This window comes from Hemiscyllium ocellatum, chromosome 3, assembly GCF_020745735.1.
Source record: "Hemiscyllium ocellatum isolate sHemOce1 chromosome 3, sHemOce1.pat.X.cur, whole genome shotgun sequence".
NCBI classification, from domain to species: Eukaryota; Metazoa; Chordata; class Chondrichthyes; order Orectolobiformes; family Hemiscylliidae; genus Hemiscyllium; species Hemiscyllium ocellatum.
This window is the reverse complement of record NC_083403.1, coordinates 120841556-120868681: the sequence shown is the minus strand read 5'-3', so window position 1 is coordinate 120868681 and position 27126 is coordinate 120841556. Positions and strand designations below refer to the sequence as shown.

The 27126-nt window shown below is 40.2% G+C and overlaps 1 protein-coding gene across 1 annotated transcript in view; it reads right to left on the bottom strand.

The window, feature by feature from the left end:
* The window catches only part of sntg2 (syntrophin, gamma 2), a 271591-nt gene that overhangs the window by 128160 nt on the left and 116305 nt on the right, over positions 1-27126 (bottom strand). The window contains exon 13 of the mRNA XM_060855100.1: positions 3024-3151. Within this exon, the coding sequence (XP_060711083.1) occupies positions 3024-3151 (128 nt within the window). The remainder of the gene's footprint in view (positions 1-3023; positions 3152-27126) is intronic.

The following is a 27126-nucleotide window of genomic DNA, read 5'->3' as shown; positions in this document are numbered from 1 at the left end:
AAAACAGAAGTTAAAGACAATTGAATCTCAGATGAAAACAAAATTAAAGGAAAGGAGAGGTCACCTCAGGAAAGAAGGGGTCACCCTGTTGGGAGTTATCTACAGGCCTCTGAATTGTTCCAAGGATGTAGAGGAAAGGATAGCAAAGATGATTCTCGATAGGAGCAAGAGTAACAGGGTAGTTGTTATGGGGACTTTAACTTCCCCAATATTGACTGGGAATACCATAGTTCAAGCACTTTAGATGGGTCAGCTTTTGTCCAGTGTGTGTAGGAGGGTTTCCTGACACAGTATGTAGACAGGCCAACAAGGAGCGATGCCATGTTAGATTTGGTACTAGGGAGTGAATCCAGCCAGATGTTAGATTTGGGGACAGGTGAGCACTTTGGCAATAGTGAACACAATTCAGTTATGTTTATAACAGAAATGGGCAGGGATAGTTTGCATACCTCAAGAAAAGAGGTATAACGGGGGAAAGGCAATTATGATGTGATTAGGCAAGATTTAGGATACATAGGATGGGAAAAGAAACTGCAGGGGATGGATGTACTTGAAATGTGGAGCTTATTCGAGGAACAGTTACTGTGGATCCTTGATAAGTAAATACCTATCAGGCAGGGGGGTAGTTGTCGAGAGAGGGAGCCATGGTTTACTGAAGAAGTTAAAGCTCTAATCAAGAAGAGGAGGAAGACTTATGTGGGGAGGAGAGGTGAAGACTTAGTTAGGGGGCTTGAGAGTTATAGGTTAGCCAGAAAAGGTCTAAAGACAGGACTAAGAAGAGATCGGAGGGGACATGAGAATTTATTGGTGAATAGGATCAAAGAAAACCCTGAGGCTTTCTATAGGAATATCAGGAATAAAAGAATGACTACAGTAAGATTAGGGCCAATCAAAGATAGCAGTGGAAAGTTGTATGTGTAATCTGAGAACGTAGGGGAAGCGCTTAATGATTACTTTTCATCAGTATTCACATTGGAATAAGGCAACATTACTGAGAATATAGAGATACAGGCCAGTAGATTAGATGGGATTGCAGTTGACAAAGAGGAAGTTTTAGCAATTTTGGAAGATCTGAAAATAGATAAGACCCCTGGGGAGGATGGGATTTTTCCTCGGATTCGCTGGGAGCCAGGGAGAAGATTGCAGAGCCTTTGGCTTTGACCTTTATGTCATCATTGTTGACTGGAGTGGTGCTAGAAGACAGGAGTATAGCAAATGTTGTTCCCTTGTTTAAGAAGGGGAGTCAGGACAACCCTGTTAATTATAGGCCAGTGAGCCTTACTTCGGTTGTGGGTAAGGTATTGGAAAAGGTTATAAGAGATAGGATTTATAACCATCTGGAAAGGAATAACTTGATTAGAGATAGTCAATATGGCTTTGTGAAGGATAGGTCATGCCTAACTAACCTTATTGAGTTCTTTGTGAAAGTGACAAAACAGGTGATGGTGGTGAAGAGGTTGATGTGGTGTATGTGGACTTCAGAAAGGTGCTTGATAAGGTTTTATATGGTAAGCTATTGCACTTACACGGAGTTTCAGGATTGAAGGTGATTTAGTGAATTGGATCAGAAAGTGGGTAGCTGAAAGATGACAGAGGGTGGTGGTTGATGGGAAATGTTCATCCTCGAACTCAATTACCAGTGGTGTGCCGCAAGGATCTGTTTTGGGGTCACTGCTATTTGTCATTTTTATAAAAGTCTGAGTGTGGACATAGAAGGATAGGTTAGTAAATTAGCAGATGGCAGTAAGGTAGGCAGAGTTGTGGATAGTGTTGAAAGATGTTGTGGGTTACAGAGGGACATAGATAAGATGCAAAGCCGAGCAAAGAAGTGGCAAATAGATTTTAATGTGGAAAAGTGTGAGGTAGTTCACTTTGGAAGAAATAACAGGAATGCAGAGTACTGGGCGAATGGTAACATTCTTGGCAGTCAAGATGAACAGAGAGATCTCTGTGTCCAGGTGCATAAATCCCTGAAAGTTGCCACCCATGTATAGAGTTGTTAAAAAGGCACATGGTTTGTTGACATGGTGATTGAGTTTCGGAGGCCATGCTTCAACTGTACAAAGCATTCATAAGGCTGCATATGGAGTATTGCGTACAGTTCTGGTCACTGCATTATAGGAAGGATGTGGAAGCTTTGGAAAGGGTTCAGAGGAGATGTTGCCTGGTATGGTAGGAAGGTCTTAACGAAGAAAGGCTAAGGGAACTGAGGCTGTTCTCATTGGAGTGAAGGTTGAGAGGTGACTTAACCGAGACATATAAGATAATCAGAGGGTTAGACAGGGTGGACAGTGAGAGCCTTTTTCCTCAGATGGTGAAGGTTAACATGAGGGGATATAGCTTTAAATGGAGGAGTGATAGATTTAGGAGAGATATCAGGGGCAATTTCTTTCCTCAGAGAGTAGTCGGGGCGTGAAACGGCCTGCCTGCAACCAGAGTAGACTTGCCGACATTTATGGGCAAAGGACATACATATGGATAGTGATGGAATGGCTAGGTTAGATAGGCATCAGATTAATTTCACAGGTCGGCACAACGCTGAGGGCTGAAGGGCTATACTGCGTGACAACATTCTATGTTCTGTATTCTATATTCTGAACATTATGTCATTTTCTGGTGTGATATATTGTGATCAACTTTCAGAGGTTTGATGAATATTAAATGTCTCAGGAATAGTTTTGCAATTGTATCCAACTTTGTCTTGTGAATTCATCTTTCTCAAACAGAGCAAGTTTTGAAAGACTGCTTGATTTTACATCAGCATATTTGATGCAGCTGTTTGCCAGTGCTGGTGAGATACAGAAGTATTTAGCTTCACATTGCACATCCTCATATCTCTGTGAACATAAACCTGATTAATCCAGTGCAAACTGTCTCTTCTGATAAATTTATCCACTACATCAGACATAGAACACTTTTTCATCTTTGCAAAGGACTCTGTCCCACAGTGTACCTAAACACTCATTCAAACAATATCTGAAACATTCCAGATTGTTCAATCTTTGTCTCTCTGGATCACAAACCTTAATTGATCTGCTCCAGCTCTGTACCTTGAGACTCGAGCCATCGACAAAGGGACCGATAATGTATCAAGCCAACGCTTCTCATATTTTGGTTCATCAGCTGAAGGTGAAGAAGGTGATGATGGTGCCTGCACAGAATACATGAGAACTGTAAGAAACCCAAACTAATTTGAAAGCCACAGCAGTGCTTATGTCTGGAATAAATCACAGTACCTTACATTATTAATGTCCAGATTTCATAAATAACCAAACATAGATGAAATATAAAAGTGTAAACAGCCCAGAGGTTTGTGACTCTCGGCCTTTAGATCAACCACAAAATCAGAACTGCATGTCAACTACTGTCCATGTGGATCTCAATATGTATTCAGACACGAGCAGAAAGCAGACATGTTAAATGTTTTATCCATTCTTTATTGAATTTCCAAATCGACATGTGAGCACATTTTAGGAAATGATTTTGAGAAAGAGAGAAGCTTAACCCATTTTGAGATCAACTGTAGGTTAAGATCTTAAAGTTTCTGTCATCACACACTATCCCTATTAAGAATTAAGGAACATAAAACTGATGGTTCAACAATGACATTTTTTTTTGTTTTACAATTGTCCAATCTAACAAAAGAGTGAACTATCAAGGTTTTTGATTTTATTGGCTAGTTTACGCACTGATTGACACTGTCACAGCTCAGGATGGAGAGACAGTTTCTTATTTCAAACATTAGCTGATCTAAATATTAATATATTTCCTCGCTCAGGGGTCAAATTGGTCTCCTTCAGATGCTCATTTGACTGAAGTTGTTAACATTTTCTGTGGTGACTCGATTACTTCACTATCATTCAATGTTAACTCATTTACATTATATATCTATTGTCATATGGGAGCAGGCATTAGCACTTGACCTTCCGTGTGATATATTGGAAATCAATAGATTCCAATAAGTCATCAAGAAGGATTTAGTAGAAACCAATATAAGATAGAGAGCAACAGTGAATCTGTTGCTATATTGTACTGCTGTATAAACTCCAACAACACCGACACATGAATTAGGAGAAGTAGTCCATTCGGCAATTATCCACTCTGCCACTTCATCAAGTCACGGTTAATCTGTCGTGTTCCAACTTGCTCATTCCCATCTGTCCCCCAACAACCTTTGATGCTCTTACCCATCTATTCAATGGGCTTTAAAAATATCTAATGATACAATTTTTGTTGCCTTCTGAGGCAGAGTTCTAAAGCCACACAATCTTCAGAGAAAACAAAAACTCCCTGCATCTCTCTCCTAATTTGAAAACAGGATCCTTTAGTGATGGACTTAACCACGAGAATGAGAAGACAGAAATAAAAGTAGGTCATTTGACCCACTGAGTATGCTCTGCCATTCAAGGAGATCACAGCTGATAATCCTCAACTCCATCTTCCTTCCTCTTTCCCATAATTCTTGATTCTCGACATAGCCTCTACAGCCTCTGTATTTTGCACTTCTGTAGTAAGAATTATGGTATCGAATATTTTCTAAACAGGGAAAGGTTTGCAAATTTCATCAATTCCTCACTCTCAGGACAATAAATTATTCCTCCTGTGTCTTAAGTGGGTGATCTCTCATTCTGAGATTATGTTTATGGCCCTAAATTTTCCCAGAATTCAGATTGAAGATAAATAGGGAAAATGTTTACAGGTTACAAACTAATAGAACTAATGGTGGGACATTTTTTAAAACTCAAATTAAGAATTAAGAAAATAGAATAGAGATTTAGGGCGAGGTGATGTCTTGTACTGCATGATATGAGAGCTGGTGGACCCCATTGTGGTTCATAGTTACCACATCTCCAGCAAGTGTTGATTGCTTGAGGAATTCGAGTTCAGAGTTGATGAACTGGAGTCTGAACTTTAAACTCTGTGACACATCAGGGAGGGGGTCTTTTTCAGGATTGCAGCTGGTGACTAGTGGAGTTCTGCAGGGGTTAGTGTTTGGACCACAACTATTCACGTTATATATTAACTTTTAAACTTTGTACACCCCAATCCAACACCGGCATCTCCAAATCATTCTATATTAACAATCTGGATAAAGGAATTCAAAGCATTGTTGATATGTTTTGCAGATGATGCAAAAATAGGTGGATGAACAGGTAATGTTCAGGAACTGGGAGCCTGCAGAAGGACTTGAACAGGCTAGATGAGTGGGCAAAGAAGTGAATCGTGAAATACAAAGTTGGAAATTTATTGGTATGCACTTTGGTAGAAAGAATTATGTTATTGGATATTTTCCGAAAGGTTTGCACAATGTAGCACAATGGAAGTCCTAGTTCAGGATTCCATTAAGGTTAATATGCAGCTTCAGTTGGCAATTAGAAATACCAAAGCAATGTTAACATTCATTTCAAAAGGGTGAGAATACAAGAGCAGAGATGTACTGCTGAGGCTATATAAGGCTTTGGTCAGATTGTATTTGGACATTGTGAGCAGTTTTGGATCCTACATCTGAGGAAGGATATGTTGACATTAGAGGGGTCCAGGGGAGATTTCCACGAATGGTCCTAGGGAAGAAGATCTTGGCATATGAGGAGAGGTTAAGGACTTTGGATCTTCACTAAGTGTCAGTGGTGGGGGGATTGGAGTTTTCTAAATTGCAACCAATTCACTTCTCCTCATCTAAACTCTGGTGAAAACAAGCTAAAGGTCTCCTCATAAGACAACCTGCTTATTTCAGGAATCAATCAATCTCCTCTGAAGCGTTTACATCCTTTCTTAAACAAGTAGACCAAAATGCCATACAATATTTGTGATGTGGTCTAATCAATGCCCTGTATAACCTCTTTACTTTCATGTTCAATTCCTCTTGTAATAAAAGGCAAGCATCCCACTAGGCTTCTTGATGACATTCTGTACCTGCATACATGCAGCACATGTACAAAATCTCTAAGGCCCCATGCACTTCTGTATTCTTCATTGCATACAATCAGTTTTTGATTATGTGGCAAAGATGATGTTTGGCATGTTCGCCTTCTTTGGTTAGTGCATTGAGTATAGGAGTTGGGGCATCATGTTGTGGCTGTACAGGACATTGGTGAAGCCACTTTTGGAATACTGTGTTCAGTTCTGGTTTCCCTGCTATAGGAAATATATTGTGAAATTTGAAAGGATTCAAAAAATACTTACAAAATCATTGCCAGGATTAGAGAGAGAGAAGTTAAGCATGCTGGGGTTTTCCCCTTCTGGAACATTGGAGGCTGAGGGGTAACATTACAGACCTTTATAAAATCATGCTGGGCAAGGACATGGTGAATAGCCATGGTCTTTCTTCCCCCAGAGTAGTGGAGTCCCAACCAAAAGGACATAGATTTAAGGTGAGAGGAGGAAGATTTGAAGAGGTACTGATGGGCAACGTTTTGACACAGAGGAAGTGGTGAAGGCTGGTACAATTACAACATTTAAAAGACATCTGGAAGGGTGCATGAATAGGAAGCATTTAGAGGGATATGGGCCAAATGCTGGCAGATGGGATTAGATTGGTTTAGGATATCTGGTTGGCATGGACAAGTTGGACTAAAGGGTCTGTTTCTATGCTGTACAATTCTATAAATCTCACTCAGCTTTCATACCAAGATAGTTACTTCCTGTTCAATTTAATTTATGAGCCTTAGACCCACACTTCTCCCTTTCAAATTGCACATAAAATTCAATTTTATTATGGTCACCTTGACATGCCTTCATTGTGAAGTAATTGATTAATGCTGTTAGATTGCACATAACCAGATCTATTCTGGCTTGCTCTCTGGTCATTCTAGAACATATTCCTGATAGAAACTATATCAAGAACATTCAAAGAACTTGGTTATTATTACTTCCCTGATTTTTCCAGTTTATATGCAGGTTAAAATCAATAGTGGGCGGCACAGTGGCACAGTGGTTAGCACTGCTGCCTCACAGCGCCTGAGACCCGGGTTCAATTCCCGACTCAGGCGACTGACTGTGTGGAGTTTGCACGTTCTCCCCGTGTCTGCGTGGGTTTCCTCCGGGTGCTCCGGTTTCCTCCCACAGTCCAAAGATGTGCGGGTCAGGTGAATTGGCTATTAGGTAGTATTAGATAAGGGGTAAATGGAGGGGTATGGGTGGGTGGCAGGTCGGTGTGGACTTGTTGGGCCGAAGGGCCTGTTTCCACACTGTAAGTAATCTAATCTAATCAAACACATTTCTGTCCCCTTAATAAAAAAAATCATTTGGTTTAAATTAATCCAATATTTTGATTATTGTTCAGAATTCCGTACATCATTCCCGCCAGTGACATTTTTCACTTACTATTCCTCATGTCCACCCACACTGATTCTATACTCTAACCTTCCAAACTAGATTTTTGTCTGACCGTTGCGTCAATGATAGATTAGAAATGCTCCCATTCCATATTTAATCAAGCTTCCAATTCTTGTTGAATGTCTCATACCCTTATTATTTAGATCATCAGATCATATTTCTTCACTTCAACTGGCCCTAACTGTTATGAATGTTGTGCTCTTTCAGATAGGATCCTTTAGCTTTATTTGTTACATTTGTAGAATTTGACTTGACTGCTGATTTTTTTTTATGTTTGGTCTCTCAGTCCCTTTCTGCAATTTTCTTACTTGTTTTTTCCTTTGCTGCCTTACCTTGACTCTACTCATTTGATCTGCAAAAGCTTGATTCCACAGTGCTCTTGTTTACTTTAAAGCCTTCTATACTTAGCTGGTTATGTGGCTCAGAGGAACATCATTCCAAGCATGGTTCAGGTGTAGACGATCTGAACACTGCAGACTCCGCTTTCTCTAGTCCTGAAGCAATGCCTCATGATTTGGAAACCACTTCTCCCCGCACCAGTCTTTGAGTGGAGCATTCACTTCTCTAGTTTTATTCATCCAATGCCAAATTGCATGCAGTTCAGTTAGTAATGCAAACAGTAGCATCAACTTTGAGGGGCTGCTTTCTAGTTTAGAAATGAGACATAGAGAGTCCAGAGAAAGTATATTCCTGTTAGGGTGAAAGGAAAGGCTGGTAGGTATAGGGAATGCTGGATAACTTAAGAAAATGAGTGCTTGATTAAGAAAAAGAAGGAAGCATATGTCAGGCATAGACAGGATAGATCGAGTGAATCCTTAGAAGAGCATAGAGAAAGTAGGAGTATACTTAAGAGGGAAATAAGGAGGGCAAAAAGAGGACATGAGATAGTTTTGGCAAAAAGAACTAATGAGATCAAAGGGTTTTTACAAATACATTAAGGACAAAAGGGTAACTAGGGAGAGAATAGATCCCTGTAGAGGGAGGAAGAGAGCTTCTTCAAGGAAGGCATCCTTGCAAAAGGATTCGCAGTAGGTTAAAATCTTCGAGGAAAAAGTGAGGTCTGCAAGATCAGCAAGGCGGCCTTTGTGTGGAGCCACAGGAGATGGGGCAGATACTAAATGAATATTTAGCATCAGTATTTACTGTGGAAAAGGATATGGAAGATATAGACTGCAGGGAAATAGATAGTGACCTCTTGAAAAATGTCCATATAACAGAGGAGGAAGTGTTGGATGTCTTGAAACACATCGAAGTGGATAAATACCCAGGACCTGATCAAGCGTATCCTAGAACTCTGTGGGAAGAGATTGCTGGGCCTCTTACTGAGATATTCGTATCATCAATAGTCACAGGCGAGGTGCCGGAAGACTGGAGGTTGGCTAACGTGGTGCCACTATTTAAGAAAGGTGGTAAGGACAAGCCAAGGAACTATAGACCAGTGAGCCTGATGTCAGTGGTAGGCAAGTTATTGGAGGGAATCCTGTAGGATGGGATGTACGTTTATTTGGAAAGGCAATACAAGGGATAATCAAAATGGCTTTGTGCATGGGAAATCATGTCACATAAACTGGATTGAGTTTTTTGAAGAAGTAACAAAGAGGATTGATGAGGGCAGAGTGGTGGATGTGAACTATATGAATTTAGGTAAGATGTTCGACAAGGTACTCCATGGGAAACTGGTGAGCAAGGTTATATCTCATGGAATACAGGGAGAACTAGCCATTTGGATATGGAACCGGCTCAAAGGTAGAAGACAGAAGGTGGTGATGGAGGGTTGTTTTTCAGACTGGAGGCCTGTGACCAGTGGAGTGCCACAAGGATCGGTGCTGGGTCCACAACTTTTTGTCATTTATATAAATAATTTGGGTGTGGGCTTAAGAGGTATAGTTAGTAAATTTGCTGATGACACCAAAATTGGAGGTGTAGTGGACAGCGAAGAAGTTTACCTCAGATTACAAGGGGATCTTGATCAAATGGGCCAATGGGCTGAGACATGGCAGATGGATGTGAGTTGCTGCATTTTGGGAAAGCAAATCTTAGCAGGACTTATATATGTAATGGTAAGGTCCTAGGGAGTGTTGCAGACAGAGACCTTGGAGTTCAGGTTCATAGCTCCTTGAAAGTAGAGTCGCAGGTAGATAGGATAGTGAAGAAGGTGTTTGGTATGCTTTCCTTTATTGGTCAGAATATTGAGTACAGGAGTTGGGAGGTCATGTTGCGGCTGTATATGACATTAGTTAGGCCACTATTGGAATATTGCATGCAATTTTGGTCTCCTTCCTATCGGAAAGATATTGTGAAACTTGAAAGGGTTCAGAAAAGATTTATAAAGATGTTGCCAGGGTTGGAGGATTTGAGCTATAGGGAGAGGTTGAATAGGCTCAGGCTGTTTTCCCTAGAGCAGAGACTGAGGGATGACCTTAGAGGTTTACAAAATCATGAGGGTCATGGTTAGGACAAATAGACAAAGTCTTTTCCCTGGGGTGGGAGAATCTAAAACTAGAGGGCATAGATTTAGGCTGAGAGGGGAAAGATATAAAAGAGACCAAAGGGGCAACTTTTTCACGCAGAGTGTGGTGCGGGTATGGAATGAGCTGCCAGAGGAAGTGGTGAAGGCATGTTTCAATTGCAAGATTTAAAAGGCATCTGGATGGGTATATGAATGGAAGTGTTTGGAGGGATATGGGCTGGGTGCTGGCAGGTGGGACTAGATTGGGTTGGGATATCTGGTCGGCATGGATGATTTAGACCAAAGGGTCTGTTTCCGTGTTTTACATCTCTATGACGATATTACCCAACTTCACACAGTCCTTCAGGAGAACATGCTTTTTCCTAGCTCTTTGTATGTTGTTGGTACCAATATGAAACACAATCACTGGATTCTTCTGTTTTAATTGTAAATTCACCTCCAGCCCCGAGAAGATATCCGGAACTCTGGCATTGGGCAGGCATTGAGAGAGAATAGAGAATCCCTCACAATGCCAAGTCCTATTACCATTATACTTCCTCTTACTCATCCCAGTTTTGACTGACTTCCTGTACCACATTGCAATGACCACTTAACTCATCCACTTGGCAACTCACCCTCTCACCTGTTCTACAATCGCAAATTGTCTGCCTTCTGGATCCCTTTACCTACTTCACTGTTGTCATTCCCTCCTTGCCTTTGCTATCAGGAACGTTTATTCTAAGAGTTGTGACTGCTTCCTGGAATAATGTTTACCAGTAACATTGTCTTTCCTTGATGTGCCCTAGTGTCTGCAACTTGGCCTCTCAATAACTTTGCTGCACACATTTACCTTAGGTGTGAATACCATGGATGACATAGGTCCCATACTGTACATTTATAGAGCCATACAGCTCAGAACCAGATGAACCCTACTATCCCTAATGTGTTAATTAATAAATAAATACTATTAATACAAAAAGTCTGGTTGAAGATTTGTAGCTCGGGTGTCCGTTGTTGTGGTTCTGTTCGCCGAGCTGGAAGTTTTTGCTGCAAACGTTTCGTTCCCTGGCTAGGGAACATCATCAGTGCTATTGGAGCCTCCTGTGAAGTGCTGCTTTGATGTTTCTTCCGGTATTTATAGTGGTTTGTTCTTGCCGCTTCCGGGTGTCAGTTTCAGCTGTAGTAGTTTGTATGTGGGGTCCAGGTCGATGTGTCTGTTGATGGATGTTCATGCCGCTTCCGGGTGTCAGTTTCAGCTGTAGTGGTTTGTATATGGGGTCCAGGTCCATGTGTCTGTTAATGGAGTTTGTGGATGAATGCCATGCCTCTAGGAATTCCCTGGCTGTTCTCTGTCTGGCTTGTCCTATGATGGTAGTGTTTTCCCAGTCAAATTCATGTTCCTGGTTGTCTAAGTGTATGGCTACTAGGGATAGCTGGTCGTGTCGTTTTGTGGCTAGCTGATGTTCATGGATGCGGATTGTTAGCTGTCTTCCTGTTTGTCCTATATAGTGTTTTTGTGCAGTCCTTGCATGGTATTTTGTAAACTACGTTAGTTTGGCTCGTGCTGGCTATTGGGTCCTTTGTTCTAGTGAGTTGTTGTCTGAGTGTGGAAGTTGGCTTGTGTGGTGTTATGAGTCCTAAGGGTCGCAGTAGTCTGGCTGTCAGTTCTGAGACGCTCCTGACGTATGGTAGTGTGGCTAGTCCTTTTGGTTGTGGCATGTCCTCGTTCCGTGGTCTATCTCTTAGGCATCTGGTGATAAAGTTGCGTGGGTATCCGTTTTTGGCGAATACCTTGTATAGGTGTTCCTCTTCCTCTTTTCGCAGTTCTGGTGTACTGCAGTGTGTTGTGGCTCTTTTGAATAGTGTCCTGATGCAGCTTCGTTTGTGTGTGTTGGGGTGATTACTTTCATAGTTTAGGACTTGGTCTGTGTGTGTTGGTTTCCTGTGTACCCTTGTGGTGAATTCTCCGTTGGGTGTTCTCTCTACTAACACGTCTAGGAATGGGAGTTGGCTATCCTTTTCCTCTTCTCTCGTGAATCGTATTCCTGTGAGTGTGGCGTTGATGATTCGGTGTGTTTTTTCTATTTCTGTGTTTTTGATGATTACAAAGGTGTCATCGACGTATCTGATCCAGAGTTTGGGTTGGATTTGTGGTAGGGCTGTATGTTCTAACCTTTGCATAACTGCCTCTGCTATGAGTCCCGAGATTGGTGATCCCATGGGTGTTCCGTTGATTTGTTCGTATATCTGATTGTTGAATGTAAAGTGTGTGGTGAGGCACAGGTCTAGTAGTTTAAGTATGCCATCCTTGTTGATAGGTTCGGCCTCCTGTGTTCTGTTATGTATGTCCAGTAGGTTGGCTATTGTTTCTCTGGCTAGGGTTTTGTCAATTGATGTGAACAGTGCCGTCATGTCGAATGATACCATGGTTTCTTCTTTGTCTATGTGTGTATTCCTGATGATGTCCAAGAATTCCTGTGTTGATTGTATGGAGTGTTTGGATCCGCTGACTAGGTGTTTCAGTTTTTGTTGTAGTTCTTTGGCCAGTTTGTGTGCTGGTGTCCCTGGTAGTGATACTATGGGTCTGAGTGGGATGTCTGGTTTGTGTACTTTGGGTAGTCCGTAGAATCTGGGGGTGTTGTTGCTTTCAGGTTTCATTCTTTGCTGGTCTGCTTTGGTTATCTGTCCGTTTTTTTGTAGATTCCTTAGTGTGTTGATTATTCTATTGGTGAGTTGTGGTGTGGGGTCGGAATCCTTCATTTGGTAGGTGTTGGTGTCTGCGAGTAGTTGTTGTGCTTTATTGATGTAGTCTGATTTATCTAAGATGACCGTCATTCTGCCTTTATCTGCCGGTAGTATGATTATGTTCTTGTCATTTTTCAGTGCTTTCAGTGCTTCCCTCTCCTTGGTGTTGAGGTTATGTGTATGTCGTTTTCTTATCATCATAGGTACGACCGTTTGTCTCACTGTTTGTTGTGTCTCTTCTGTCAGTCCATTGTTCCTGAGTGTGCATTCTAGTGCTGCTAGGAAGTCTGCTGTGTTGGCATCCCTGTAGTTGTATTTGAGTCCCTTGGCCAGTATAGTTCTTTCCATGTCTGTGAGCTGTCTGTGGGAGAGGTTTTTAACCCAGGTGTGTGTTGTAGTGTCCTCCTGTTTGTGGGTTAGTTTGTCCATTTTTTCTTTTAGTGCCGTTTTTTTGTGAAGTGTTGTCCTGTTCTGTCCTATAGTGATAACCTGTTCTATGGTCCGGGTCCATTCCTGATTAGTGGTTTTTAAAATTAACGACTTTTGGCACGCAATTTCTTGCTTGTATTTGTGCAGTCGGTTGTGAGCGTCTGTGATCATTACCTGGACCATCCTGAATCCGTTCTTCTTGGCTGTTTCCCTGGCTTGTGGATTATTTACTGGAGGTCTGTACTTGACACATTGTGGCAGGATTTGATTTTTTCTGCATTCGTGGAGGAACCGTTGTTGTTCATGTGTTGCGCTTAGGCGGTTAGCGCAGGATTCCCATCTCCTGGCTTGTCTCAGCGTTTCTCGCCCGTAAGTGTTTAAAGTCTGGTTGAAGATTTGTAGCTCGGGTGTCCGTTGTTGTGGTTCTGTTCGCCGAGCTGGCCAAACTGGCCAAAGAACTACAACAAAAACTGAAACACCTAGTCAGCGGATCCAAACACTCCATACAATCAACACAGGAATTCTTGGACATCATCAGGAATACACACATAGACAAAGAAGAAACCATGGTATCATTCGACGTGACGGCACTGTTCACATCAATTGACAAAACCCTAGCCAGAGAAACAATAGCCAACCTACTGGACATACATAACAGAACACAGGAGGCCGAACCTATCAACAAGGACGGCATACTTAAACTACTAGACCTGTGCCTCACCACACACTTTACATTCAACAATCAGATATACGAACAAATCAACGGAACACCCATGGGATCACCAATCTCGGGACTCATAGCAGAGGCAGTTATGCAAAGGTTAGAACATACAGCCCTACCACAAATCCAACCCAAACTCTGGATCAGATACGTCGATGACACCTTTGTAATCATCAAAAACACAGAAATAGAAAAAACACACCGAATCATCAACGCCACACTCACAGGAATACGATTCATGAGAGAAGAGGAAAAGGATAGCCAACTCCCATTCCTAGACGTGTTAGTAGAGAGAACACCCAACGGAGAATTCACCACAAGGGTACACAGGAAACCAACACACACAGACCAAGTCCTAAACTATGAAAGTAACCACCCCAACACACACAAACGAAGCTGCATCAGGACACTATTCAAAAGAGCCACAACACACTGCAGTACACCAGAACTGCGAAAAGAGGAAGAGGAACACCTATACAAGGTATTCGCCAAAAACGGATACCCACGCAACTTTATCACCAGATGCCTAAGAGATAGACCACGGAACGAGGACATGCCACAACCAAAAGGACTAGCCACACTACCATACGTCAGGAGCGTCTCAGAACTGACAGCCAGACTACTGCGACCCTTAGGACTCATAACACCACACAAGCCAACTTCCACACTCAGACAACAACTCACTAGAACAAAGGACCCAATAGCCAGCACGAGCCAAACTAACGTAGTTTACAAAATACCATGCAAGGACTGCACAAAAACACTATATAGGACAAACAGGAAGACAGCTAACAATCCGCATCCATGAACATCAGCTAGCCACAAAACGACACGACCAGCTATCCCTAGTAGCCATACACTCAGACAACCAGGAACATGAATTTGACTGGGAAAACACTACCATCATAGGACAAGCCAGACAGAGAACAGCCAGGGAATTCCTAGAGGCATGGCATTCATCCACAAACTCCATTAACAGACACATGGACCTGGACCCCATATACAAACCACTACAGCTGAAACTGACACCCGGAAGCGGCAAGAACATCCATCAACAGACACATCGACCTGGACCCCACATACAAACTACTACAGCTGAAACTGACACCCGGAAGCGGCAAGAACAAACCACTATAAATACCGGAAGAAACATCAAAGCAGCACTTCACAGGAGGCTCCAAGAGCACTGATGATGTTCCCTAGCCAGGGAACGAAACGTTTGCAGCAAAAACTTCCAGCTCGGCGAACAGAACCACAACAACTATTAATACAGTCTGTACTCCCAAGATATTTTATCACTACCAGTCAACATTCCAATGCTGATGAAACAATAGAATACTTGCAATACTGTTAAAAACTTATATTTGCTTACAGTGTTCGCTCCTACTTTTTCTGTCTACTGCACAAAATTAGAAATCAAATACTCGAGGCTGAAGAAATAATGAAGTAAGAAAAAGAAACCCTCTTCTCCACTCTTTGCCAAATTCCCCACTCAGCACAAATAACTTATTGCAGCACATATTACTTTAAAATAATGCTTTCTCCCTAATACTGACCCCTCACTTTAAACTAAATTCCCACATATACTTACTTACATCTCTTCCCCCAAACCCCTATTCTTTCTCAAGTTGTGATGAGTTACTATGCAGCTAAACGTCCTGCTACAATAATCAACAGCTGTTCAGACCCTTCCACATGGGTAACTGTGATTATCAACAGCTGCCTATTGAACAAAGCAATCTTAAATTATGGAAGACTATTAGTTCTCGGCCAGAAACTGATTCATATTGAAAAATTGAATGTAGGGATAGAGATTTACTAATTGCATTCCTACTTGGAACTAAATTCTTAGATATACCAATTTGGTCACTGATTCACTCAGGAAAAGTTTCCCTTACATTGACCATGCTCCTTACTGAAACAAATAAATCAACAAGAAAAATGTTTCTACACTATAACCAGTATTGTGTTAACCTTTAAAAAATAAACTCCTGCTTTCAAGACAGCAGTGATATGCAGATCTGTGTTCTGTAGAAATCTATTTTATTAAGGTGTCACACATTTGTATGTTTGTAAGACATAAATAAGAATGATTAATCTAATTAATATGTTAATTGAACAGGTGCATTAAGTAACAGCAAAGACAAGACTTTACAAGTAAAATCTTTGGGAAGCTGCATTCAGCCTTATTAACAGCTCCATATATCACTATCTTCTAGTACTGCAGATGAAAATGCACATATTAGTTGAAAAACAGAACTTTATGATCTGATTAAAATACGTGGTTCAACTGGCTGCTTTAATGTCATTTGAGATCCTAGAAATATGGTGTAAAAATAGACTCACTTTTGTATTATTTGCAACTCAGGATAGATTTAACTCTGTGATCCATTTTAATTCAAACTTCTCATCTATCACCTTAATTGGAAATACATATATGTAGCTTTTGGAAAAGCCCTTTAGCAATACTGTATCTGATAGATGCTATTTCCAGCAATTTAACTGCTAAAACCTTCAGTCTTATGAAACTTTTTTTTTGTCAGAAATGTGTCTTCCATATCAGTTAACACAGAAAAAAAATCCACATATTATTTTTAACTATCTACCATAATTATGGGGATGTGGTTTTCTCAATACAATTCAAGGAAAACTACTTCAGTCAACTGTTATTGGTTTATAATGGCAACTTAATGAGAATATTTGTCAGAAACATTATTGACAAAGGCACAAGCCTTGATAGCACACATGGCCAATATCATAAAACAGCCATTATGAAATGAAGATTAGTTTCTGCAAATTATACCTTTTTGACATTAAGCTTGAATTTTAGGGTATATTGTAGTGACCATTCCAATTTTCTTGCTATAAATCTCTTCATATAGTTAGTATGACAAGCCTTTGAGTTACAAATGTTCAAATTTGTTGCAAGTTGTGACTGAGGACATAATTGAGAAACAACTCTGAATTTTCTCAATGTCTTTGGTCCCCCAAATTAAAAAAATAACAATTTGAATTAAGTATCTTTCTATACCTTTCTTGATTTTACTCGACTTCTTGTGTGATTCCAAGAGAACGTGAATCATGAGCTAAATAAATAGATTATTCAATCCTTTTTTATGTTGTTCTCTTCCTAACTTCCATTGACCGTCTTCTTCTTTTGGCCCAGAGTTCCACTTGGGGCTTACTTTTGTCACTTGATGACCAGGTAGGCCTGTTCTCACCATATTCAATGACACCAACAGATGGTTGGTAGTCCCTTAAACCTCTTATGTTGCAGACTTCACCATGATGGTACATTCTCAGTGCATTACTTCTCATGGGCATTCAGATCGTTTGAAAGCTGGGACATTGATGACTAAATCAGGCTCCAATTGCCTGCTTGAGTTACAAAATGAGTGTGTCAGAAGAATGTTAGCTTCTTTCAGGAGGAAGCATTTGTAAATATATTTTCTCAAAATAATATATTTTGCACCTTCTTTTGGGAGTGACAACAGTTGCAAACTGCACAATGCAGTAAATAATAAAGACTTTGGAAATTTCACAGATTAATTCCTGCTGAAAAGAGTATTATAATGATATTGTTACATACCAAATGCAAATGATGACTACCACCTATACATATTCCTGAACTGCTTTACTTGCACAAATAAATACTTAGTTATAATGCAAGGTGAAGGAAGATCATTTTATAATTTATATTTATAGATTCATGCCAAGAATTCTCACGGAGTTTTCAGGTGGTAGATGGGCAAATTCCCAGTGAAATGGTCTACACCACTGAATAAGGTCACTGAAGCCAGTGGCTAATTTTTTTTTCTCATTTCCCAATAGAGAATTAGTGGAATGAGTAGGAGAGACCCACAAGGAGGTTCAGGGCCTGTCATTTGAGTGGAACTCCTCTTGTTTAAACAAAAGAAATAGACTGGAAACACAGATGCTGTTACATCTCACGTGGATTGTGTGCTGGAAATCAAGTTCTACTGGCTAGAGTTGTTATAAGAGTTAAAGATTTTATAAATGTATGCAAAATTCTCCAATTTACCTGTCTTTTAGACTCCACTTAACAGACAACATCTACTAGGTTTCTGTACTGAACAAAACTTTATTCACCATAAATAAATATATTCCAGTGACAGATACTGGTTCAGTGGTTAGCACTGCTGCTTTGCAGCACCAGGGCCCTGGGTTCACTTCCAGCCTTGGGTGACTGCCTGAGTGCAGTTTGCATGTTCTTCCTGTGTAGGCATGGGTTTCATTTGGGTGCTATAGTCTCCTTCATAGTCTAAAGATGGGCAGGTTAGGCAGATTGGCCATCCTGAATTGTCCCAGGATGTGTAGGCTAGGTGGATTAGCCAAGGGAAATGTGAGGTTACGGGCACTGAGTAGGAGGGTGGGATGCTCTGCAGAGGGTCAGTGCAGACCCGATGGGCCAAATGGCCTCGTTCCACACTGTAAGGATTCTATGATTCAAAAACAATAATGAAGTGTTGACATATAGCTCTAATAGTTAAACTCTAAGCCCTTGAAAAATTCCTCCAAAGGGCAGACAGAAATAAAGCATGTATGTTATGGATGGAGGGAAAGACTGGGAAAGCAGTCCAATGGTCCCAGTTCACAGGGTTTGCTGAGATTATCCTTTTGCTTTGTCAGGACTTACTGCTCCTCAATTGTCCATCTCCAGGTACTCTCGTTTGCTTGCAGCAGACGTACAGCTACTGTTCACACTTATATAAAGTTTTCTGCTTATTGGTTAAAAGCCACAGCTTGCAACCACCTCATGAAGGAACAGCGCTCTGAAAGCTAATGCTCCCAAATAAATGTGTTAGACTTCAATCAAGTGTTGTGTGATTTTTAACTTTGTACACCCCTGTCCAACACCAGCACCTCCAAATCAGCAACTAATGAGGGAAATTAAATAAGGATTTCTTCTTCCTTTCCAGAGTCCAACAACTATTTAGTTGTATGGGAGCTGATCATAAAGAAGAGCCTTGGGAAAAGTTAATGGGCAGAGAGATCTTGGAGTGCAGGTCCATTGTACCCTGAAGGTTTCTGCACAGGTGGATAGAATGGTCAAGAAGGCATATAGTATGCTTGCCTTCATTGGATGGGGTATTGAGTATAGGAGCTGGCTAGTCACATTAACATTGTACAAGACATTGGTTCGGCCGCATTTAGAATATTGTGTACAGTTCTGGTCACCACATTACCAAAAGGATGTGGATGCTTTGGAGAGGGTGCAGAGAATGCTTATGAGGATGTTGCTTGGAATGGAAGGTTCTAGCTATGAAGTGAGGTTGAGTAGGTTATATTTATTTTCACTAGAAAAATGGAGATTGGGGGGGACCTGATTGAGGTTTACAAAATCATGAAGGGTATAGACAGGGTGGACAGAGACAAGCTTTTTCCCAAGGTGAAGGATTCAATAACCAGAAGTCATGCTTTCAAGGTGAGAGGTGGAAAGTTCAAGGGGGATACACGCGGCAAGTACTTCACATAGAGTGTGGTGGGCATTTGGAACGTGTTGCCAGCAGAGGTGGTAGAGGCAGGCACGGTAGATTCATTTAAGATGCGTCTGGACAGATGCATGAGTAGGTAGGGAGCAGAGGGATACAAATGCTTAGGAATTACTGACAGGTTTAGGCAGTACATTTGGATCGGCTCAGGCTTGAAGGGCTGAAGGGCCTGTTCCTGGGCTGTAAATTTTCTTTGTTCTTTGTTCTTTGTCAGCAGGCAGAAGGTCTTTGTCAGTGACAACTCCACAAACCAATCAGCAGGCAGAAGGCCTTTGTCATTGACAACGCCATAGACCAATCAGCTGGCTGAATCAGTTGCTGGCTGAATCGTCCTTCGTACACACAGTCCTGACTCCAGCATGTCTGTTTAACCTTTTTCATTGCTTGAACAATCAGCAATACAAACAGCATTTATAATGAGTATCAGGTAAATTGCTTTCAGTAAGTCTAGTAATCCTTTCTACAATCCTTGTTTTTTAAAAGCAGTCCTTTTCCCACTTCACAATCAAAAATATAGAAAAATAAAGAGATATGGCCTTTTCAGTGCATACATTTATAACAATGATCAATGCCACCAATCATGTAATGAGTTTGAAAATTAAGTAAATGATCACACAAGTATTGATATAGTTGTGTCTAGCCTATGAATAATTAATTTATTATGCATTCAATTGTATAATCAGCATCTGTTGTAATTATGCAAATGCACTTGAATTTATCAGAGATGAATTAACTTTATTTGATCAATCAATAACTAGTTGAAAAATAAATGTTTTAATATTTATTTCATGAAAAATTATTCAGTGATTTTCAGTATTATAGAGTGTGTGTTGGGGCTTCTATCTAATCATTAAATTTAAGAAGTGTGTGTGTTAGAAGATATTCTTTAATAAGATCATTGAACCTTATTGTGTTAATAATAGCTCTGTCTAGGTTGGTCATGCTTGGTTACAGACAGCACGACCTTTGCAAATTTCGTTGAAAATTCAGATTGTTTCATCGGATTCAACATGAATGAACCAAAGAAAGAGGATCATGAAGTGTTAGTGAATTACATAAATTTCCAGGTTACAATGAACTTTGCCTAGAAGACCATCTGTGTAGTCAGATCACGTACATCTGTTCCAATAATAAAATATCTGTGCTAGGGAACAATGGTTACGATGTTTCTTATGATAGACAGGGGTGATTTTTTTTCACCATCTGCAGTGAGTGAAAAAAATTGTTCACCCAACGCCAGAAAATCTAATACTCTGACATCCACACAAAGGAGGATTTTAACTTGTAGTACATCCATCTTATAAAGACAGCATTTGTGGACATTGAATAGATTAATTGACTAAGGTGCAAGCTTGATTCAAGTTATTTCCTTTTCTTTATCTTTCCACTCACCTGGCATTCCCATTCACCAAATTGTTGTTCTCTTCCTAGTGTCCAACAACATTTTGGATGCCTATTTTGGTAACATTAGGCGATATAACCACAGGATGTGGGAGCAGAAGTAGGTCATTCAGCCAATTAGCTGTGTTCTTCCATTCAATGAGACCATGGTTAATCTGATCATCCTGAAACTCCATTTTCCTGCTTTTTTCCTATAACCCTTGATTTCCTTAGTGATGAGAAATCTGTCTACTTCAGCCTTGAATATACTTAACAACCCAGCCTTGACCGCCTCCTTTAGTAAAGAAATCTGTTGATCCCCTACCCAGGGAGAGAAGGAACTTCTCATCTCTGTCCTAAATGTGGAACCACTTATTCTGAAATTATTTCCTCTGGTCCGAGACTCTTCCAGAATGGGAATCAACTTCTTTGTATCCACTCTGTCAGGTCCCAGAAGAATTTTATATGTTTCAATAGGATTGCCTCTCGTTCTTCTAAACTATAATGAGTACTCAACCTCTCCTCATACAACAGTACCTCCATACATGTATCAGCTGAGTGAACCTTATCTGGACTGCCTTCAATGCCAGTTATCTCACCTTAGAGCAGGGATTGCATTATTCCATTTGTTGCCTGACTCATCCCTTGTACATTTTTAGAATAGACTTCCCACTTTCATACTCCATTCCCTTCGAAATAAAGGACATGTCTCCATTTACTTTCCTTATTACCAGCTGAACATGATGTTAGCTTTTTGTGATTCATGGGTAAAGACCCTCAAATCCCTCTATTCTATAGCTTTCTGCAATCTTTTGCCATTTAATTAATATTCAACCACCTCCATTCTTCCTGCATACTATCACATTTCTCCACACTATATTCCAAATACCAATTTTTTGCCCACTCTCTGAATCTGTCTATATCTCTCTTTGTTTATCCTCACAATTCATCATCCACTTTATTTTGTATCATCCATAAACTTGACTATAGTATATTCACCTTCCTCATCCAACTCACCAATAAATGTTTTAAATAGTTGTGGCTCCAGCATTGATCCCTGTGCACTCCATTAGATTTAGGTTGCCTGACCAAGGCTGTTGCTTTGTACTATGAAAGTGGGAGGTTTCAATCACTCTCATAGAGGAAGTGACTTAATCTACTCACAGCCTAGAGAATATGGAGTGGAAAAGTGGAGGTTTTTTACCACATCACATCTATATGTCCAAACCTCCAAATGATTGAGGCAGTGCCAAACAGTACTTGCTTATTTACGAAGGTGACTAGCAATCTGTCTGAACTATGATAAAATTACTCCAAGCTGTAGGAAGAGTGAAGAAGGCTATCACTATTTACAATGATTAGAAGAGTATTAGTTCTACTCCCTCAAACAACAGCTTGTGTCTTTCTTTTTATTACATCCAGGAGAAAAAGGGACACAGTTGGTCCTGATGGAAGTCTGGTCATGATGTGGTATCAACATAGCTTCAGACTACGAGGAGAAGGGCAGATATACTTGATCTTTCTTCTAACCTAGTGGCATTGCTGATCATTAGACATGAGTTTTATTATGTTTTATTTATCAGATCAGATTTTTCCCCTCCTTTTTTCCCTCCTGAAGAAAATCTAATTTTAAATCAATGTAAGGTATGGTCACAGTTGAAAGGTCGGTGTACAATTTTTCTTTGAGAATGCCTTAGCAGCTGTTCTCAAGGCATCTGGCTGACATTTTACTTCTAGATAATCTTCTTGCTGCTTGTACCTGCAATAGTGACATTCCTGGTATTCACAAGTTGTTAACTTCACACTAGATAATTCCTTGAATGGAGAAAAAAAGCATTACAGCAATTACTTTTCAATGTATTTTAACTTGGCTTTCCTTTCTAGCTTTTAAATGGAATGTCCCAGACAGTCTGGAATGAAAGTAACTACTTATTTTCACATCAATTTGAGTATTTATTTGGATGTTACTTAAAGACAGGCTCCCACAAGAAAAACGGGAAGTAATTTTGTTACAAAAATTTGAAATTGTTTTTCATTTCATGTTATTTTGTTGAATTCAATGGCTTATAGTAACTATAAGTAACCCTCAGATCTCATTTAAATTTATTAAAAAATGCTGTACTCTGCTGTACATGTAATTCCTGATGTTTCTTTGCCCTTCTGAGCTCCAGTCTTAAGCTCCCTTCTTTCACTCCAGCTACAAAACTTCCCAGTTCACAGATGTATAGTTAGTAAGTTTGCAGGTGACACCAAAATTGGAGGTGTAATACTTTAGGAAAGCAAATCAGAACAGGAATTATACATTTAATGGTAAGGTCCTGAGGAGTGTTGCTGAACAAAGAGACCTTGGAGTGCAGGTTCACAGTTCCCTGAAAGTAGAGGCGCAGGTAGTTAGGATAGTGAAGAAGGTGTTTGGTATGCTTTCCTTTATTGCTCAGAGTATTCAGTATAGGAGTTGGGAGGTCATGTTGCGGCTGTACAGGACATTGGTTGGGCCACTTTTGAAATATTGCGTGCAATACTGGTCTCCTTCCTATCGGAAAGATGTTGTGAAACTTGAAAGCATTCAGAAAAGATTTACAAGGATGTTGCCAGGGTTGGATTATTTGAGCTATAGGGAGAGGTTGAATAGGCTGGGGCTGTTTTCCCTGGAGCATTGGAGCTGAAGGCTGACCTTATTGAATTTATAAAATCATGAGGGGCATGCTTAGGATAAATAGACAAAGTCTTTTCCTTTGGGTGGGGAGTCCAGAACTAAACAACATAAGTTTAGGGTGAGTGGAGAAAGATATAAGAGGGACCTAAGGGGCAAGTTTTTCATGCAGAGAGTTGTGCATGTATGGAATGAGCTGCCAAAGGAAGTTGTGGAGGCTGGTACAATTGTAGCATTTAAAAGGCATCTGGATGGGTATATGAGTAGGAAAGGTTTGGAGGGATATGGACCAAGTGTTGGCAAATGGGATTAGACTAGGTTAGGATATCTGGTCGGCATGGACGAATTGGACCGAAGGGTCTGTTTCCGTGCTGTACATCTCTATGACTCTATCTACTCTTTTCCCCTGCAATATGCATTGTTTTTATCATGAACATAGCTGATGGTAATATATTGGATAGGTTAGATTCTGGAGTGAAAACTGGCTTGATAGACTCAAAATGTTATCTTTTGTTTGTTTAACACGAAAATCAGTCATTCAATATATTTATAAGAGACTTCTAACATTTACACTTTATACTTATACATTTAAAAAAAATAAAGGTTTAGTTCATCAAACAAAAGGATGAACTATAGTTCATTACAAAAGGAAAAATAGATGAAAGATCTTGTTACAAATATCAGAGAGCAGGATTCGTCATTTTGATACCAACAGTATCTTTACAGATGCTCAAACCTCAGTGAAGACTCATGTCTATTAACAATAAAGTTTCTTACTCAGCTGGCACAGTCATAATCAGCTTCCTTTTGTCAAATTTCTGCACATTTACTAGACACTATTTTCTTCAGTTCATGGTTTTCCTGGAGACCTTTAAAACGGATTGTCAAGTAAATGTGTTGTTACTTAATATGGATTTTCTAAATTAACGTCTGCCTTCATCTTTGACAATCTCATTTGGGTCTGAAGATTCTTTTCTCACTGATTTCTATGTATCTCAGGATTTCTCACTCACCCTGATTGCTTGGAGCTTGCTAATAACAACAACTCTGCTATTGTGGGCATCTTCTCCCTGCATCAATATGTTTCTGCCTCTTTCTCTTTCTCTCTCTGGTAGGCATAAAATCCAAACCTGCAAAGAACACAGCTGAAAATGTGTTGCTGGTTAAAGCACAGCAGGTTAGGCAGCATCCAAGGAATAGGAAATTTGACGTTTCGGGCATAAGCCCTTCATCAGGAATGGGAGGAAGAGAGCTTCTTCAAGGAAGGCATTCTTGCAAGAGGATTCGCAGTAGGTTAAAATCTTTGGGTAAAAAATGAGGTCTGCAGATGCTGGAGATCACAGCTGAAAATGTGTTGCTGGTTAAAGCACAGCAGGTTAGGCAGCATCCAAGGAATAGGAAATTCGACGTTTCGGGCATAAGCCCTTCATCAGGAAAGAACACAGCAATTATCTTGGCAGGTTGCTCACTGAGCATTTAGCAGAAATCACATGGGTCTTAATAAATGCCATTTTGAATTCAATATCCGAAATCCCTCTTTGACTTCTAAAAGCAACTGAACAGAACATGACAGAATTGAAAAATTAAAATTCGTTTCCCACCACTTTAGCACCCAAGTTATCAAATCATGGTAATAAATTAAGAACCTTCATAATCAGTTAGGCATTCTCTTCTCAGCCAAATCAAACCTGAGACATCTTACTTTAGAATCACTACACTCCAATATACCCTCTCCCCCCCCACTAGACATCCCCTTAACATTTGATTCAGGCAAGATTACATGAATTTATTTTAAAAACAATCTACATCCTGTACAGGCCATACAGTTCCAGTGGTTGATGATTAAACTCTGCAACAAGCCACCTCACCTAATTTTGCCAATTAATCCTTCTATTCCTTTCTCTATAATATGTAAGTTTTTTTTTAAAGGCATTGCCACAATCAGAGGTCTAGAGTATGGTGAATATTAATCTGTAATTCTAAAAGGTATTCAAATGGTTCTGCTGGAAATTGCAGTCATATTTTGTGCTTTCTCTTTGAAGAATACATTATCACAGGGGTTACAAAAAGCTAATTTGAACTTCATGGTGAGGACCAGTGAGACTGAACCATAATCAAGTGTGAGCACATTTGGAAGGATACATTCAAGAACTATCTCCTCATTCCCCCTTTGTTATAGTTAGAGAAACGCCTTCTCTCATTCAAATGCTCTGAACCAGTTAAACAAGCGATCAGGAGAAAGGAACTGCCTTTAGCCTAAAAGATCGTGAATTTAAAAAAACTCAACCGTCAGCAACATCATTATGGGTGCAACCCTGTAATGGTTGCAGTATGGATATATCTGCTCTTCATGACCAATTCAGAGACTGACCCATATAATCTTTTTCTTTTCTTTCAAGCCTTTGCTCTCAACTCTTAATTCTAATCTGTGTGCATGGGTGATGAAATAATATTTCTTCTCACTTGTAGAAATGAATAAACCCTCACTTTTTGTTAACAAAACAAAGCCTCATTAAATGGGCTCCTTTAAAAAAATAAATGCTCTGTGAGAAAGGTATTGGCAAAGGAAGAGATTCTAGTCAAAGCAGCCAAGTGACGGGGTAGGTGAATGAAGAAGGTGAGTCAGTTCAATTCTCCTCACCTTGAACTTAACAACTTGGGGTATTCCACTCGGAGCAGTAACTAATTCAGAGTGTGGTACGTGTATGGAATGAGCTGCCAGAGGAAGTGGTGGAGGCTAGTACAATTGCAACATTTAAGAGGCATTTGGATGGGTGTATGAATAGGAAGGGTTTGGAGGGATATGGGCCGGGTGCTGACAGATGGGACTAGATTGGGTTGGGATATCTGGTCGGCATGGACAGGTTGGACCGAAGGGTCTGTTTCCATGCTGTCCATCTCTATGACTCTATGACTCTAATCATTAAACTTCAGCCAGGGTCTGATTGTAACAGCATTTATGCCAATTACCTTGTCGTACTAAGTTCCACACTTTGAATCCTTTGAGTAAATAAGTTTCTGAATTCCTTATTTACCAGTGATAATTTCATATTGATGGCCTCTAGACATTAACACTGACAAAAATAGAAGCATCTTCCATAGATCTACTTTAGCACACACTTTGTTAATTCTAAAGGTCCCTATTGAGTCATCTTTGAATCTGCTCTTTTTTAGTGGAAAAGGCTGCTAGCTTGTTCAGTGTATTCTGATTATTGCAGCTATGAAGTCTGTAATAGCCTTGGAAATTATCATGCATTTTCGTAACTGCCTTTAAACTGTCTTAAAAAGTGGAGATTGTATGCTCAGTGTGATCTAATCAATGTGGTATACAAGTTTAACATACTCCTTGGCTTTCATATGATAGCTGCAGTACTGGTGTGAAGTGAAATCTGTTATTCAGTTATATTGACTGACACCAAGAAAATTGAGAGCCAGAAAATGAAAACTTCTAGAGATATGACACCTCAGCTTGACTCATTCCTGCCATGAGAGAGATTGCTCTGTTGTTGACCATTGACACTAATAAAGAAATCAGTAGGTGTGTGAGGTAATAACTTCTGAATGAAAGTGAAGATTACTTGGGTCAGATTTGAGAGGACTCCAGAGAGAGTAATATAGCTGCCTGCTCAGGAATCTGACCTTTCTATATCATAAGACTGGCAAAACAGCAACAGACCATTATTCATAGCATCATATAGTATTAAAGAGGCTCTTCGGCCCATCAGGTCTGCACTGACAAAAACTACTCTAAATCTACACTCAGCCCACCTTCCAGCACTTGACCCATAGATTAGATTTCCTACAGTGTGGCAACAGACCCTTTGGCCCAACCAGTCCACATCAACCCTCTGAAAAGTAACCCACCCAGACCCATTTCCCTCTGACTAATGCACCTAACACT